At 32.9% G+C, this 16300-nt stretch overlaps 1 protein-coding gene across 2 annotated transcripts; it reads right to left on the bottom strand.

Moving 5' to 3' along the window:
- Positions 1-2364: 2364 nt before the first annotated feature.
- Positions 2365-15205, bottom strand: LOC129923272 (peptidyl-alpha-hydroxyglycine alpha-amidating lyase 1-like). Of its 2 annotated transcripts, XM_056013539.1 has the most exons (10): positions 15141-15205; positions 14524-14601; positions 12555-12699; positions 9241-9399; positions 8055-8127; positions 7676-7815; positions 7409-7494; positions 6783-6901; positions 6460-6592; positions 5516-5971 (listed from the first exon to the last, which is right to left on the bottom strand). In XM_056013539.1, exons 4-8 carry the CDS (start codon positions 9252-9254, stop codon positions 6795-6797), a joined length of 420 nt encoding a protein of 139 aa, XP_055869514.1. In that variant the 5' UTR covers positions 9255-9399; positions 12555-12699; positions 14524-14601; positions 15141-15205; the 3' UTR covers positions 5516-5971; positions 6460-6592; positions 6783-6794. The 2 variants fall into 2 exon arrangements, 1 of the variants encoding a protein (XP_055869514.1); XR_008775190.1 differs by lacking the exons at positions 7409-7494; positions 7676-7815; positions 8055-8127; ... (2 more) ...; positions 14524-14601; positions 15141-15205 and adding an exon at positions 2365-5508 and having other exon boundaries at positions 5835-5971; positions 6783-6798.
- Between the last annotated feature and the right edge of the window lie 1095 nt (positions 15206-16300).

The raw sequence follows: 16300 nt of genomic DNA, 5'->3' as shown, positions 1-16300 counted from the left end.
TACAATGAATCATGAAAGGAATCTACCTAGGAGTAGGAGACTAGGTCTATTCGTAATTTCAAAACAAATGAGTTGACTGTATGTAAGCTTAAAAAGTTTTTTCTTTTTAAAAGCCACGAAATTAAACAGTTACCAAGGATATTTTTCAATACATCAATAGGTTTTATTTAATTTAAAGATTAAACGTATTTTAATATCACGAATTTCATTTTCTTTGTCAGTTTTCTGTAGATCTATTCTTCTTACATAGATTCTAGATGTATGGCGCAACTAGATCTAAATCCTCCCCACCCCCATTTTTTTTTCCGAGGAAACGCTTCAAAGACCAGGTTAGGCGTCAACTTTCCTTGGCTGACAGAAGAGAGCACCTGGTTGCATGCGGCCTCAGAACGAGACAGCTGGAGGTCACTTACGAAGGCAGCGGGATACACATTTTAAAACCAAAAGAAAATCTGCTGTCGAGGACAAACGCAGACGGCGAAAAGAAAATCTAAATCGACCATCTGCGGACAATGGTTATGCTTTGCCTGGATGTGGCAAAATATGGGAAATACTGCATTCCTCACTGATATTCGGACTCTAAGACTAGCCTTATTATTATTAGCAGGATGTCCAAAGAGTGGCCTTTTTTCCTTGTGCAGCCAGCTTTGCTTTGGACTTTGCTTTGCCTCTCGACTTTCGACCCATAAAAAATGTTTTGGATCTACCTTTGAGCTGCTGAATGTAAAGAAAGGATCCTGTTTTGAAAATTTCGATTTCACCAATGCCCATTGTCCTTTTCTTTTTAAAGCTATATTATAGGCAGCATTACTTAGGGAATTAAGGTGCCCTTACTACCAAGGCATCAGCATGCCTACTTTTCAATGTTTACCTGCAAGTGTTTTATATTGTTACGAATCTCGCTATCCAGGCTTTCTTCAAACTGCACCACACGACACAACGAACTTAAAGAACCTCACAACTCGGGGCTCCAAAGTAACAGTAGCAATTTAATTTCAAATACAATACAACACTCTACAGTTGGCAACAATATTACACAAACTGTCCAAAAACCTAGCCTTGCTCCGCCTGAATTCACACACCGTACTGTTTCTAACTTCGCCTCGTACTGGTCACATTGCGAGGTAACGTGAAGTCCAGTCTTTCTGACACACTCGCTCTTATATACTGTCTCTACTGGCCTTCTAGAATCGGATGGAACGTTCTTGACCACTCAGAATGATCACAATCGCCGTGACTTGCGTGCGTAATATTTACACACAGGTCGTTGCCGAACTAGCATGTACTGTCACTGGTCACAGTTGACCGCTCGTCCTGCGCTGGACTGGGGCGATTTGCGTCGGCTGACTACACACATACCACTACCCCCATCTGTTCCACCACCAGGTTTATAACAATATGCTTGTGAGTCTTGGACACTGACTGCAGAGCTAGAGAGGAGGATCCTAGCAATGGAATTGAGCTGCTACAGAAGGATCCTAGGTATCACATTTAAAACCGCATCACAAAGATATTAGAGGCAGGGCTACTGCAGCGATTAGACCCCATGATGACCTGCTATCATAAAAAAACTTGAGCTAAAAATCTATGGCTATATTACAAAGTCTTCGAGGCTTGCTAAGACCTTCCTTCAGGGAACAGTACCAGGAAAAAGAAGAAGAGGCAGAAAGAAAGTGATGGAAAGATAAAGTACATAAAAGAATAGATGGGCCTGCCATTGAAAGAGGTTCTAACTAAGGTAAAAGACTAGTGGAATGGAGAAAGATGGTGAACAAATCTTGCATGGTGCTCCAATGGTCCAACAGACTAAGGGATAGGTAAAGAGGTTTTTCAGCAGCAGGTATCAAAACTCTCATGTTTCAAATTGACTTAAATCTTTTTACATGTTTTACAACTAAGAAATGAAAATGAAGATTTATCATTCCTTTTTGTAAAATAAATCACAAAAATTACTTGATATTTGTCTGCATTTAAAGATTCCTTGCTTTGTGGTTCAAATATTTAATTGGTGAAATGAGAACATTACTTTCTCATTATGATGTAGGTATGAAATTTCAAAACATAACTCCACTCAGGTCTAAGAGCTATTTGATCTTGATTATTCACACTGCACTGTCAACATAACCTACCCTGACATTCATTAACTATTAATCAGATATTAATTTCTTAACCTGAAGAGAAGCATGTTATTATTTTTTTTAAAGCTAAATGATCAAGTTTTTTTTTTATCTCAAGATTAGCTTTAATAAAGTCAGTCTGAGGGAACCTTAAATTGTGCTTAAGCAGGTATGATTGGCAGTTTCATAATGGTGGATTAATTCAAGTCTGGTCATCTATTTAAGAAAAATGAAACAACATAATGAGTTAAATATTTTGTATTTTATTCTCTATACCCATAACTGTTACATATGATCACTTACAATACATCAAACACACATTAAGATAAATAGACCACACAGTTCATGTTTTCTATGCTACTAACATTTGAGAAACAAATGAATTTTAGCCACATTAAAATCAAATTAAGCATTATGCTCAGTCATTAAATAAAACATTATGTAGCACTGTCAGATGTTGATTACAATTAAGAACATACACAATAAAAAAAAGAGCAAAGTAAAAATGAAATGCTCTAAATGTGGTAAGTTTTAAAAATCTTCTATTATGACTGGGATACTTTTTAGATTTCTAGCACTCCATAAAACATAAGTGCAAGGTGGAGTACAATGGAAGTCAATGAAGGATGAGAAATTTTTACCAACAGCATAGAACCAATGTCTTGCATACCCCACCAACAAGAGACAATGTTGATGTAGATATCACAAAACAACATCAACATGTTAAGACAAACACTAACACACAAATATAATGTGAGTACATGACATCAATAAAGTAGTACAAATATTTTGAACTTTCAAAGACTAGGTGATCATTCACTTTTGATTTCATTTTTCACAACAAACAAGTTAAATTTTTTTTTGTGGCAAAAACAAAATGGTTAAATGTCTCCACCAGATAAAAAAAAATCAATTGATAAACCTTCAACAGCCTAAAAAATATAATTGATTAATGAAACTGTACATAAGTAAGTTTTGAAGTACTAATACAATACTTTAGGGGGACCATCACCAGTTGAAACAAATATCAAACCCATTAAATCTTACATTCTGATTAGTATAAGCAAATAGTATTTGAAAGAGATTAATAGAACTGCTTTGAAAAAGTAAAGTTATTGACACAGTGCAGCATAGAAATCAAGAACCAAAGACTAAATCAAAAGCAGACAATGGATTGATGCACTAAACTAGCAGTAAACAGCTTGTTTATCAATGTTTTTGATTTATTTTAAAATTTTAGCTTTAATTCCAAAACTCTGCCTTAAAAGTTTAACTGTGTCTACCATGCTAATATCATTTCCTCTGAGTGTCTATAAATCTTTGCAGAAGTAACATCAAATGGGTTTGAGTATAAATATAACTATTACCAAGGAAAAAAATTCTGATCAACAGATTTAACTTGTGCTAATTTAAAATAAAAATTGGTTCAAATACATAAAAATAGCACAAAAAATGATTAAGTTGTAATTTCATATTAGTTCTTAGTACATGTATGTAAATACATAAGTAAGAACTAAAAAATGTGGGTTGAAATCTACGTATGTATGCACTAGAACTTTATACCCTGAACATGTAGAAAATAAAAACAAAAACAACTCATAACATAACAAAAAGATTGTATGTCATAAATATAAATATCTGATAACCTCTTAAAATGTAATCAATTCATCTGAGGTGAAACAACAGTCAACAATCTTTAATTGAAATGATTTTCAGTTTCTGTGTCAAATTAAAATTATGTGATGCATTCAAAAGTTGCTAACATAAATAATTCTATTCAATATAACTGTAACTATATTTACAAAAAATACAATTTTTTTCATTTAGGTTTTTAAATTTAAAATTATTTTTATATCATGACATTTTTATTTTGATTCATCAGAAATTAGCTAAAATGTGCTACTCATTTCAACTACCAGTGTTTGTATGTAAAATGCCACTAAATATTTTGATTGCACCAAATAGTAACACTTTGGAAAACAAACATATGACTAAACAATTGAATTAACAAATAAACATTGTAATATGGCATAAAAAGTTGAATGTCGAAAGATTTTAAACAAGCCTTAACAAGATTTAAAATAAAGAAATGCAATACATGAATGAGAGTCTAGTAGTCAATCTAAGGAAGTCATAGTTTTCAAACACATTACATAAAACTAGTAACAATTTGGACAATGTTACCATCTAACAAGTTTTTTTTGTTTTTTAAATAAGATTTAATAATGACATGAGAAAGGGACCAGCAACATGGAAAGTTGTCTGGAACTCCATGTAGTCAAAAATGCTATAAAAAAACTAACCATATTATCCATATGAACATTTTAAAATTGTGCATAAAATGGCTAGTTTGCCAGGGTCACTAACACTAATGGTACGTTCACTAGATGAAATAAAGCCAGCTTTAGAATTGAAGAAGGAAATGGTGGAACATAACAGGAATGTTGAATCATCACAACCAAGTGAGCAAACAATCATTTGGTAGCTAATTAAGTTTTGAGAATCATTACAAAAAGAAAGTTGGCAGGCGTGTGCTTTGTAAATGACCTGGCATTATAACATCAAATCATTCATAAAATTAAAAAACAAAATATACTTATTAAATGATAATAATGCTGATAAATATTTTATTCAAAAGCAAACTTTCGACAAATATTAAACAAATTAATGAATTAAAAATTTTGATATCACATATTGAAATAAAAAGGTCAAATAGCCTTTGCTATCCAAAAAAAATCCAACATAGTAATCTTTTTTTCAATGACAAAAGCATTTTATAATTTTATTTTGAAATTTTATGAGCTCAAAATCACTTAGTTATTGTAATACAACTTACAACTAATAACATGTAATATGGCTGCCTGGTCGTGCGGTTTGCACGCTGGACTGTCGTTTGGATTTATCGATGGTCCCGGGCTCAAACCCTGCCCGCTCCCATCCCCCGTCGTCCTGTGGGAGATTTGGACTAGGAAGTAAACTATCTTCAACTCTGAAAGAACATCCGAAATATGTAAAACATTTTACAAAACATTTTTTTTTACATGAGGTGGGTCTATGGTTAATTATGTGTTTATGAGATTTAGTTGGTATCAGATTCAACATGTAAACAAGTTTAAACCCTGACTGTAATGGCAGAATATTATGATATGACCAACTAATAACAAAGAAAAAAAAAGATTAATTTACACAATTTAGTCAGCCTTGAACTTGAGGCTATGCTTTATTCTCTTGGGAGGTGTCAAATAGTCTTTATCATCTAAATCATCTGGGTCAACCTCATGATCACTTTCCTCAGTACTAAGTCTATCAAAGCCTTTATGAGAATTCCAAGTAAAGCCTTTAAGGTTAAAAACCTTTCCCTTCTTTCCATGTCCATAACATTTAAATTTTCCTAATGAAAAAAAAAAAAAAGAAAGAACAAATATTAAATTGTAGAAAACATCCAAATTTTAACAAAAAGAATTTAAAAAATTAAATGCCTGTTATGTTGTAAAGGTTTTTAAATGACCTGAATATATTATAAACCGCCCAATAATTTTTATTTCATTTTATAATATTGATCATTAAACTAGAGGAAAGGATTAAAAATTCTGTAATTTAATAATATAAAAAATGTTTTAAATTTCATTCAATCTAGCTAAAAACTAAAACTAAAAAAAAATTTATAACACCAGACTGATGTGCCCTGACTAGAAGTAGCAACAAGATGACTGGTACCACAAGTAAGATGCCAATTGATGACAGAGGGAGAGACATCACTGCTATCTTTGATAGCCTCAGACAACTCTGTGGTATTGGTTTCACTCTGGTCCAATGGATTGCTGACAGTAACTGGCTCTGAGTACTTTCCTCAACTGTGGCATAAAATTGAATAAAGTTAAGGCATTGTAGCTTTTCCTAAGATGTCTACACAAATTACTTTTCACCTTATGAAACTAGGAAATTTCTTGAAAAATCTACACAGCTATTTGTAAACTTCAGTTGAGCCAAAGCAAAGTCTAAGTTATTTTACTTCTACCATTTTCTTTGCTCTAATAAAGAGTAAGCTAGTAGTTCACAATGACCACTCAATACGATAAATTCAATTATTGAAATGATTTTCTTTCTGTATTACCATCGCTTGCACTTCTAATCGGATTCAATTTGCTTTTACATGTCTCTAAGGAAAGTGATAAAATTATAGACAATAAAAGAGTCCAGGACGTTTCATTCAGAGAGTAGTACAGATCACAAGTACATATTTAGATTAATACTGATGCAAACGTTTTAACAGACTTTACAAATGAACATTCACATCAACATTCATTACCAGGTGAATGTGAAAGCAATCTTCCTTATTTACCTTTGTTATGCTGTGAACTTGACTGTACTGTAACAGGTCTGCTAAACTTCCAAACACTTTCAGGGTCCAATTCCCCTACATAGATGCTATGTGTTACTGGATCTGCTGCTACATAATGTGGGTTTCGCATGTTCTGAAAGATTGTGGAGATTTTAATGTAGTTTCCCACGAGGTCAATACATTCAAAACATTTTTACTTTGTAAAAACGAATAAGAATAAATAAATAAAACATAACTTTGATAAATTATGTTACAATGAGAGAGATTAGCTATTTGTAGTTAAACTAAGCTGAGTTTTGTTGTCACATGAAATAGAACTTTACATCTGGTACATTTCACATTTCCAACAAATCTCCAGTATTTATGTCTGATGTGAAACCCTGGACAGTTGTATCAATGGGGCCATCAAAAGCAGGACCATTCACAGCATACAGTAAACCTCCTATAGAACAAAAAATGAGCTGTTTGATAATGCAGCAAACTACTGACCAAAATCTACAATAAAATATTAATGGTGATATTGTCACATTTTTCTTTGTTTACAAAATAATGAAGTCTCATCTTCTATTAGCTATGTACCAGTAGAAACATAGTTTGAACTTTATAAAATGCTGATAAGGGGAAAAACCAACCAAGCTAAGCACATTTATGTAACCTAATTTATTTAGCTTAAAATCTTTATTTTGCTTAATATTTTTTTTAAGTTCTGGATGTTCCTTCAGAACTAAACATAACTATGTTCTAACCCAAACCTCCTGCAGGATGACAGGGGATGGCAGTGTTCAAACTCAAAACAATCCTGATGAGTTCGAAGGGCATACCACAAAATGTGTCTATTGAATACAATTCATATGGTATCTGGTTTTATAGTTTTAAATTGTTATCATGAAACATGACTTGAAAATCATGCACATCAAACTAAGAATCAGATATATATTTAGGAAGTTACCTGCACCAAACTGAACATTCCTTTTCCCAAAGGACATCAAAAAAGTTCCATCTTTGGAAAATTTCAGAACTCTGCTATTACAGTACCTGTTTTACAAAAAGTAGGCTTGTAATAAAACAATCAAGATTTGATTATTTTTACATAATTCAAAATTCAAATTTAAAATATATTTTTTAATGCCTAATCAGTATCAATGGACTCATTTATTTAAAGCAATATTTGCTGACACAATATATAATTACAATTAATTGCAAAGCCTAGTATTACCCATCAGATACAAAAAACTCTCCAGACATAAGAACAGCTACATCAGTAGGTTTACAAAAAAGATTTGTATCTTCACCATGTTGGAACTTCTGTCCTAGTGTCATTTTTGGTACAGTCTGACCTGGTGGTATTTTAAAAACCTAAAGAGAAACAAAATTATATTAATTTGTAGACCCAAAAAAAAGTACAGTAGTGAAGGAAATCAATCTTACATAACTAAAACAAATTAATAATTTTGTTACATTTTTTCATCTGATATCAAGTGCTATTATATTCAGTGTTAGAATTCTTTTGTTTTTTTTTAAGCTTTTATGTTGTCAATAAGATCAATTCAATTTGTTTAACACATGTTGAGAAGAACAACAAAGAAATGTTTTACCTGATGCATTGCTACATCTGTTAACCAAATATTTCCTTGATGGTCCACTGTAATACCATGAGGCATAAAATACCTGAAAATAATACAAGTTGGGTTGCAGTCATCATTCAGGTTATTGAAACAAAGTTTACAATATTTAAAAAAAAAGGCAAATTTTCAAATCTGTGATGTTTCTTTAATATCTGATTAGTCTCATTCATATAACATATTTCCCTTGTTAATTATTTGTTTTAACTCTCTCTTAATCAAGGATATTAATAAACAGGTAAACCTTGGAAATCTTTTTGATAACTTTCATAGCAAATTTTATGAAACAATATTAGGAATCAGCCTGCCATCTTTGTAAGCTTATGTTTTTTATGGAAGATAATACAATTACATTCTCTGGTATTACTCATTGGTTTGGTGTGCAAATTATTTTATTAAAAAAAAGTGATTACACTTCACATATCCTTTCATTTTAATCAATAAATGAATTTAAATCTTGTACATTTTTTTATACAATGCTATCTACTCATTATATCCCTTCTCAATGATCTATATTAATTTCAAAAAGAAAGAAGGACATGATGCACTAGGGATTTATATTTGGATAATGTTTGTGACTAATGAATGAGTTTCATCCTAAGTTGCATCCTTTAATGTACATGTCTTAATACTAAATTGTGGGATGTGTGGCTCTATGGCATAAACCCCTTGGCTAACTAACTAAGTGGGCTTGATTAGAATTTTAAATCTGAGAATTGACTCAATCTGAATTTTGTTTACAAAGCACCTGCTTGATCTGAAATATGATCCTAGAACTTGATCCTAAAATGTGATTTCTAGAGCTTCCTAAGCCTCTAATCTTTATGTATTGAAATTTTTTTAATGTGAAAGACAATGTTTGTTTGTTTTTATTTAATCTGACAAAATGAAACAAAAAAAAAAAAGGGAAAACTAGACATGTTAAAATCTCAATTATAAAATTATAATGGCAGGATAAATTGTTGATAGGATGGCTGTTAAAAATGTATTTGCTATTGTGAATTGCTAGATTGCAAGCATATATAGCCCCCCACCCAAAAAAAAAAAAGCATGCTTCTGGAAAAAGGATCTCCCCTAAGACTGCATAACATTCTAATCTCTAGCTTGTTATCTTAAAAGAAACTGTTCTTTAAATCATAAGCAAATAAAAATACTTTACCAGCACTGCCTCATCAGCAATTTAAAGCCCTCTGGGCAAGTGCCAGGAACAGGAAGGTGATGGATATTGCTTCCCACTCCCCAGATGATAGCAGAAGAATCCACATCTTTGTAGGGTACTTCTTCTGTCAACAATTCCCATAAGACAACACCATAAGACCTGTAATTTAAAGAGTAATATGACACTTAAGTAAATTCTTACAAGATTCTTTGAAAAAAACTAATGACAAGTTTCTTGATATGAGACAGTGACTAAGGTTAAAGACTTAAAACCATTTCTTTATCACTGCACTTAGTTAAAATAGGTGAGTCTTTGTTGTTGTTTTTTTAAAATTATAGAGCAATTATATTTATGAGCGTTGTCAGATCAAAAACAAAACACAATCTAATAAAATACACAGAAAGTCACATTTCCCCATATGAATTTTTAAAAAGTGCTCTTCTTCCCTAGTGCCATTACAGCAAAGAACGAGTTCCTAATCAACAAGGAAAACCAATAACTTAGCAAAGTAAGTCTTTAATGAACATGTAAAGCTTAACATATGGATATTTGTAAGATGTAAATATTCATAAAAACTTTTCTAGTAAGATCAAAAGCAAAATATGTTTGATGTTAGTGTAAATTGATAAGAATTTTAGTTGGATTCTAGTGTAAGTTGGTGAAACTATTCTGTTTTTTGTATTGATAATTGTTCATAAAAAGATGATCTATAAATTTGACATGAATTTGATGTACAAATATCCAATAATCTTTTAACTAATATGAATTTAAAAATCAGTAAATATAAAATTCTTTAGTTACTATATAGTAAACCTTATTTGCATAAAAGTATAACATATGAAAAGGATTTCAGATATTCTAGGAAGCAAGTCTTCCATTACTGGAAGGGGAAAACGTTCTCTTTTAAGTGCCTTGCTGAGAGGACAAGGATCTAAACAGATACGGAGTTTCCCAGATTTTTTAGTTGCAATCACATTCGACTGACCCAGTCAGTAAGTTTATCAACAGGCACAATGATTCCTTTTTCTGTTAGCAGTTCTAACTCAGACTTTACTTTAGCCTGCATAGCTAAAGGTACACGACCAGATGGACATGTAACTGGTGTTATGACAGGATTCACTTCTAAGTGTACAACACCAGGTAATTCACCCTGCTGATCATCTAATACATCAGAGAACTGTTCAACTATTTTTGTCGATAACCTTGGTAGAGGCTTATCAACACTTTCAAAAGTATGATAGTTTATTGTAATTAGTCCCATTTTTTCTGACGTTTTCTTCCCTAACAGGGGAGTTAAGTCATCTTTCACAACCACGAAATCAACACGATATCTCTTGTTGGTCTTTGGATTTTGTACTACGAGTTGTACCTTTCCAATAGGTATGAGTGTGCTACTGTCATACACACGTAGCTTGCTTTGAGTGGGACATATTTGTGCAGATTTAATAAGCTTCTTAGGGATAACATTAACGCTGGCACTCGAGTCAATCTGACACACAATCTCACCAGCTATGATCATTTCAGCTTTTATGATCTTATTGTTTGGTCCACCTTGTACAGCAAGCACAGCCTCATCACTAGAAGATAATGAATAACAATCATCACTGTCCTCCTGTACACATTGCAGTTTCTTTTGGTTGCATTGAATGCCAAAACAATTTTTTTTGTTTACAGATATTGTCGCTGCCTAGTTTTAGTTGTAGGCGTGACAACGTGAATGTGTCCGTGTATGTTGTAGGTACCTCTTCTGGTACGGCTATAATGCTCTTCTTAACGATGTACTTTATTAAACGCACTAGATTTGCAAGTGCACAACAACACTAGTATACTGAAGTCTCCAACGACAACATTTAGAATTACTGATAAACACACTGGTAGCAGACATGAAGTTTAATATATATAAGATAAATTACAAAAGATATTGGCGACTTCAGCCGTCATAAAATATAAACCAATAAATACTGGCTGCTCATGCCATGTAGAATAAGTAATCACATTAATAAAATATTCACAATATAAGTCTGAAGGAATCTCTCAAGTTAACATTAGATCAAATTCATTAAGGTACACATTACAGACAGAGAAAATCGTACGTCCACTCTCTGCTGGAGTTCTTCACTAACTGCTTAACATTGACCCTTATTTCAGAGTCCTTTAACTTATTCACATAACCTCGTGCTTGCCCGCACGGAATATTACAATAGGTGACTGAGTGTCACTTCATGTCACAGAGGTTCTAAAACTGGTCTGTGACAGATATTACATATTTTACCCCATGCAGGACACAGTTCCTTTTTAAATGGGTGATTTTGTCCACAAAATTTACATTTGTGCTGTTTATGAGCAGCATTCTGTTGTAGAATATTTTTGCGAGACAAAACAGCGAACGCCTCATCCTGAGGTGGTGAGGCATAAGATGTACCTGTTTCTAGTACCTTTAGTTGCAAGTCAGCAGCTTCATTTGCCTTGCAGATTTCTATACAAGTCTTGAGTGTTAGTTTATGTTCTTGTAAGAGTTCTTTCTTTGTCCTTGTGTCTCTGATGCCAACAACTACCATTCGGTCACTTATTAATGACTCTTCCATATGGTTGCAAAAATTGCAAATTGCTCATCAAATGCACATATTATGTCTTGAACATTGTGCTTTGGTTTAAAGGTGATACTGTTGTATACTGCCAATGCCTCTGGGCAGATAGTGTGCAAGAACAGTGCTTTGGCATACTCTTCATCTATATCGTTTATTCTCTCTATAGTGCAATACTTCAGCCACATTTGCTTGAAAAGCTTCCATTCCTCACACCCTTTCTTCACACTTAAAGGAGGTGGAGGGTTAATTCTTGGTTTAAAGTTAGTTTTACTTACAGTTTCCATTTTAGAACTTTTAGAAAGCTGCCTCCATGTTAAATTATCACAATACACTAACAATACTGATGTTTAAAATTTACACTCCATTTTTATTAACGTGAAACAAGGAGAGAACAACCAGCAGAGACTAATACACAGTGAATACACACAACTGACACACTTAAGAGTAAACCGTGAACATACTGAACAATAGAACAAGGTAGACTACAAGAAAACAAACAAACACACACACAACATACATAAACATAAATACACATATAAATGTAACAATGGCTACAATGTTGTAAGCCATAATAAAGCAGTGTAAAAAAGATTATATGACAATGAATTATTTTCTAAACTAAAGTATTTCAGAACAAAACCAGTGTAAGTGTGTGTATATTATAATATAGCAGTAAATTGCGCCTGTTTATGTTTCTATACTAGCATTAGCAAAACAAAGACTTACCAAGTAAAGCATTGGTTTCATTCAACTGAAAGGCTATGTTTGCATTCTCATGGAGCCCAAACATTTCTGGCTCATCTAAAAGTGGTAGATTCAATGTAAGCCTTGACAGTAGCCAATGTTTTCACAAGAGGTGGATAGTAAATACCTTTAAAAATAGTTAAAATTAAAAAATTACCTTCCATGGCACATACAGGAGATTTAATAATAAACAACATTTTTTTTTAAAAAAAAGACTTTCTTTCTTATGGGGCTGATGACTTCTTGTCTTGTAAGAGCAATTACTTTGCTCTTAATTACTGATAATAAATCTTTTAAAAAGGAACAATTTTTACCCGCCCAAAGGCGCACCCCCCCCCCCATACCTGAAAAATCCTTGTTAAGCACATGCATAAATCTAGTCAAGGTTAAGAAGTTACTCATCAGGGAACTCTTGTATGCTGATGATGCAGCTATTGTGACTGATTCTGATATTCAGCTACAGTCTCTGGTTGACAAACTATCTGCTGCTTGCCAGAAGTTCGGCTTAAACATCAGTCAAAGCAAAACTAAGATACTTGTCCAAAACACAAACACTGCACCTCAAGTAAGCATTAATGGCCAACCACTAGAAATTGTTGATCACTTTTGTTACCTTGGCTTCATCATATCCAGCAACACTCTACTGGATAAAGACATTAATAACAGGATAGCCAAGGCAATGGCCACCATGTCACGGTTGCAGAAAAGAGTCTGGGACAACATATTGCTGACTAACAGTACTAAAAAGCCCTAATCTACCGGACCTGTGTGTTGAGCACCTTGCTGTACGGAAGTGAAACATGGTCAACCTACTCATGGTCTAAGGCACTTCTTTAAAATAAGGTGGCAAGATAAGATAACCAATGAAAAAGTGCTACGAAGAGCAGGGTGCCAGGACATCCGCTCTGTTATCAGCAGCAGACGCCTTGGCTGGCTTGGCTATGTTCGTAGAATGCCAGTAGGTCGACTTCCACAGGACATTCTGTATGGCGATCTAATAGAAGGCAGGAGAGCCGCTGGTCACCCAGTTTTACATTATACGGATGTATGCAAATGCGACATGAAGCTCTTCAAAATTGACACTAGCAGCTGGGAAGAGGTGGCACTGGATAGATCCACACGGAGAGAGCATAAAGGAAGGGTCACAGATTGCAGATGTCATACACAACAGAAGCAGAAAGAAGGGTGAAAATGCAACAGCGCATGGTGATTACATATGCCCAACCTGCGATCGCAGGTGTGTATCAAGGATTGGCCTCTTTAGTCACACAGGAAGTTGCAAAGGGAAAAGATTGTCTCTCTAGATGTAAAATGCCACAGGAAATCTAGTCAGAATATATAAAATTAAAGTTTGGTGATACAGACAGACATGGCAAAATTAAAAAAGAGTAACCTAGACTAGCATTTAATAGATCTAGATCTATGATCTACAAGGTTCTAGTTTGCAAAATATTCTATTAATTGAACTCTTTGATGGATGGCTGCCTGGTCATGTGGTTTGCACGCTGGACTGTCGTTCAGACTTATCGATGGTCTCAGGTTCAAACCCTGCCCACTCCCATCTGCCGTCGTCCTGCGGGAGGTTTGGACTAGGAAGTAATTATCTTCAACTCTGAAGGAACATCCGAAACATGTAAAACATTTTACAAACAAACATGAATATATGCAGGAATACTTTGCTGATGTATGTGTATTCAGGATATAGATTATCTAGACCTCCAGACCAAATTTAATTGTAAGATATTTATATTTTGAAAAATATAAAGGTCAAACCAGAGTTTTCAAGTGCGCCAATTAGCTGGTTATTCTTTTCCCCAAGTTATACTTAAATGGTCAAATTTGTAAGAAAATTGTTAAAGCAGTTTTCAAGATCTGTGTCCACCCAAGTATTTGTTTTTTTACCCTATGAAGAATTTGCAAGCTGATAATTATAAACTAAAAACTTTCTCACCCTGACAAACACAACCAAATCAGTCTTATTCAGATCTACTTTTACTATGTTAAATCTTTGCTCAAGTTGCATAGGATTCTGAAGTCAGATTAGAATGGATTTATTCTAATTTGTTATAACAACTTCAATTCTATTAGATTACATCCCTCTCTATGACACGCATCTTACACAGGAATATAAACTTGATCAGTTTTAGCCTTTCTAAGCCCTGCATCATTTCTACAATCTATATAAAATGTTGATGTGCCAAAAACTATTGACTATAACAGTACCTTAAACTAATCTAATCCCTTTACAAAATGTTAGTAGAATATTTTTCTAACTTACTGATGAGAAAGCAATTTGGAATATTTGTATTTTACATTAAAATATGTTGATCTGTGTTAAGGACAATGTGTGTGTACTGACTGAAGTAATACTTGTACGAAGACTAAGATGCTACTTTTGAAGGTTGGATATGGTGTATAAAAGGAAAGTCACTACTGGTGAAAAAGGAAACCGGTCCATAATTTAGTTCTAGTTTGCAATCTGCTAATACACATTGACATATGCACCAAATAAATTGAATAGGACATAACTTCAAAACATACTTTATTTTGATTATACATTAAAATTACCTGATTCCGAGTATTTATATTTTGGTTTTTAGGTTTCAGGTTTGAAAAATAAATTGTCCTTAAGACATCTTGGGCATCTGTAAAAGAAGTTTTTAAAAATTAAATTAATTGTGTTTTATACTGAAAAAAAAACAACACATAAATATCAGCAATCTAAAATTTTGAAATTTTTGAATATTGATAAATTTGGAAATTATTGAATATTGATAAACTGTTAAGTCTTTGATGGATGTGTATAGTTTTAAAATTGTAGTGGTATTTTATTTTAAAATTATTTTGTTTTTGTTGCGTTTAAGAAAATGTGACAATCATTCTTACTTCTTATAAATAATTAAATGTGGGCCATCTTTGGTCTAATGACAAAAAAAGTTTGGTCTAGCTGGTATATAGTTGCTGATAAAATACTTTTCTCTCTAAACTCATTTTAGAAAGACAGGCCCATTTCTGTTACTTCTTTTATCCAGCTAGGTGCTTAAAGCCTGATATTGTAAGTCTATCTGCTGAGCAAAATCCATATAGAAAGTCTATAATCATGTTTGATATAGCATGCACTGTTATGTCATTATCACAAGTATAATCAAATTTTAAAAGAAAGAAGACAGTGTATATATTTTAAAATAATATATTTTTTGTTTATACATACAGATAAGCATATGGCATGCATAATACTAGTCAGAATATATTAAATTCTAGTTTGGTGATACAGACACAGACATGGCTACATTAAAAAAGAGTAGCCCAGAGTAGAGTAATGGATCTAGATCTATGATCAACAAGGTTCTAGTTCTTGAAAAAGTCTAAGTATTTATTTAACTCTTTGATGATATATGCTGATGTATGTGTATTCAAGATATAGAATGTAAAAACAACGAAGCCCAAACAGAATAAAAATGTAGAGATTGTTAGCTAATTATAATGCAAATTTTTAAATAGCAGAATAGAGGTAAATGAGTTGCTCTTGTAACACTCTTGTTTAAAAAATGCTATATATTATTATGCAATAAAAAAAGTTTATGGATAGAGTGCTGATGAAAGATTGAGAAAACAATATTTGAATTCTTTGAGCTGTATTTAGTGTGGTCTTTTTTTTTTAGTAATCTATTCTATGGTTAGATTAGATCTAGAATATAGATCTATAACTTATAACAGGAAAATTATTT

The sequence above is a fragment of the Biomphalaria glabrata genome, chromosome 16 (genome assembly GCF_947242115.1).
Source record: "Biomphalaria glabrata chromosome 16, xgBioGlab47.1, whole genome shotgun sequence".
Taxonomy (NCBI): Eukaryota; Metazoa; Mollusca; class Gastropoda; family Planorbidae; genus Biomphalaria; species Biomphalaria glabrata.
This window is presented reverse-complemented; position numbering and strand designations above follow the sequence as displayed.

Excerpts from the sequence above, each read along its gene's own strand:
- LOC129923272 (XM_056013539.1), bottom strand. Across the intron at positions 7,816-8,054 it reads CAGATGTAGCAATGCATCAG|GTTTTTAAAATACCACCAGG; the intron begins GTAAAACATTTC and ends GTTTCTCTTTAG. Across the intron at positions 7,495-7,675 it reads GAGTTTTTTGTATCTGATGG|GTACTGTAATAGCAGAGTTC; the intron begins GTAATACTAGGC and ends TTTGTAAAACAG.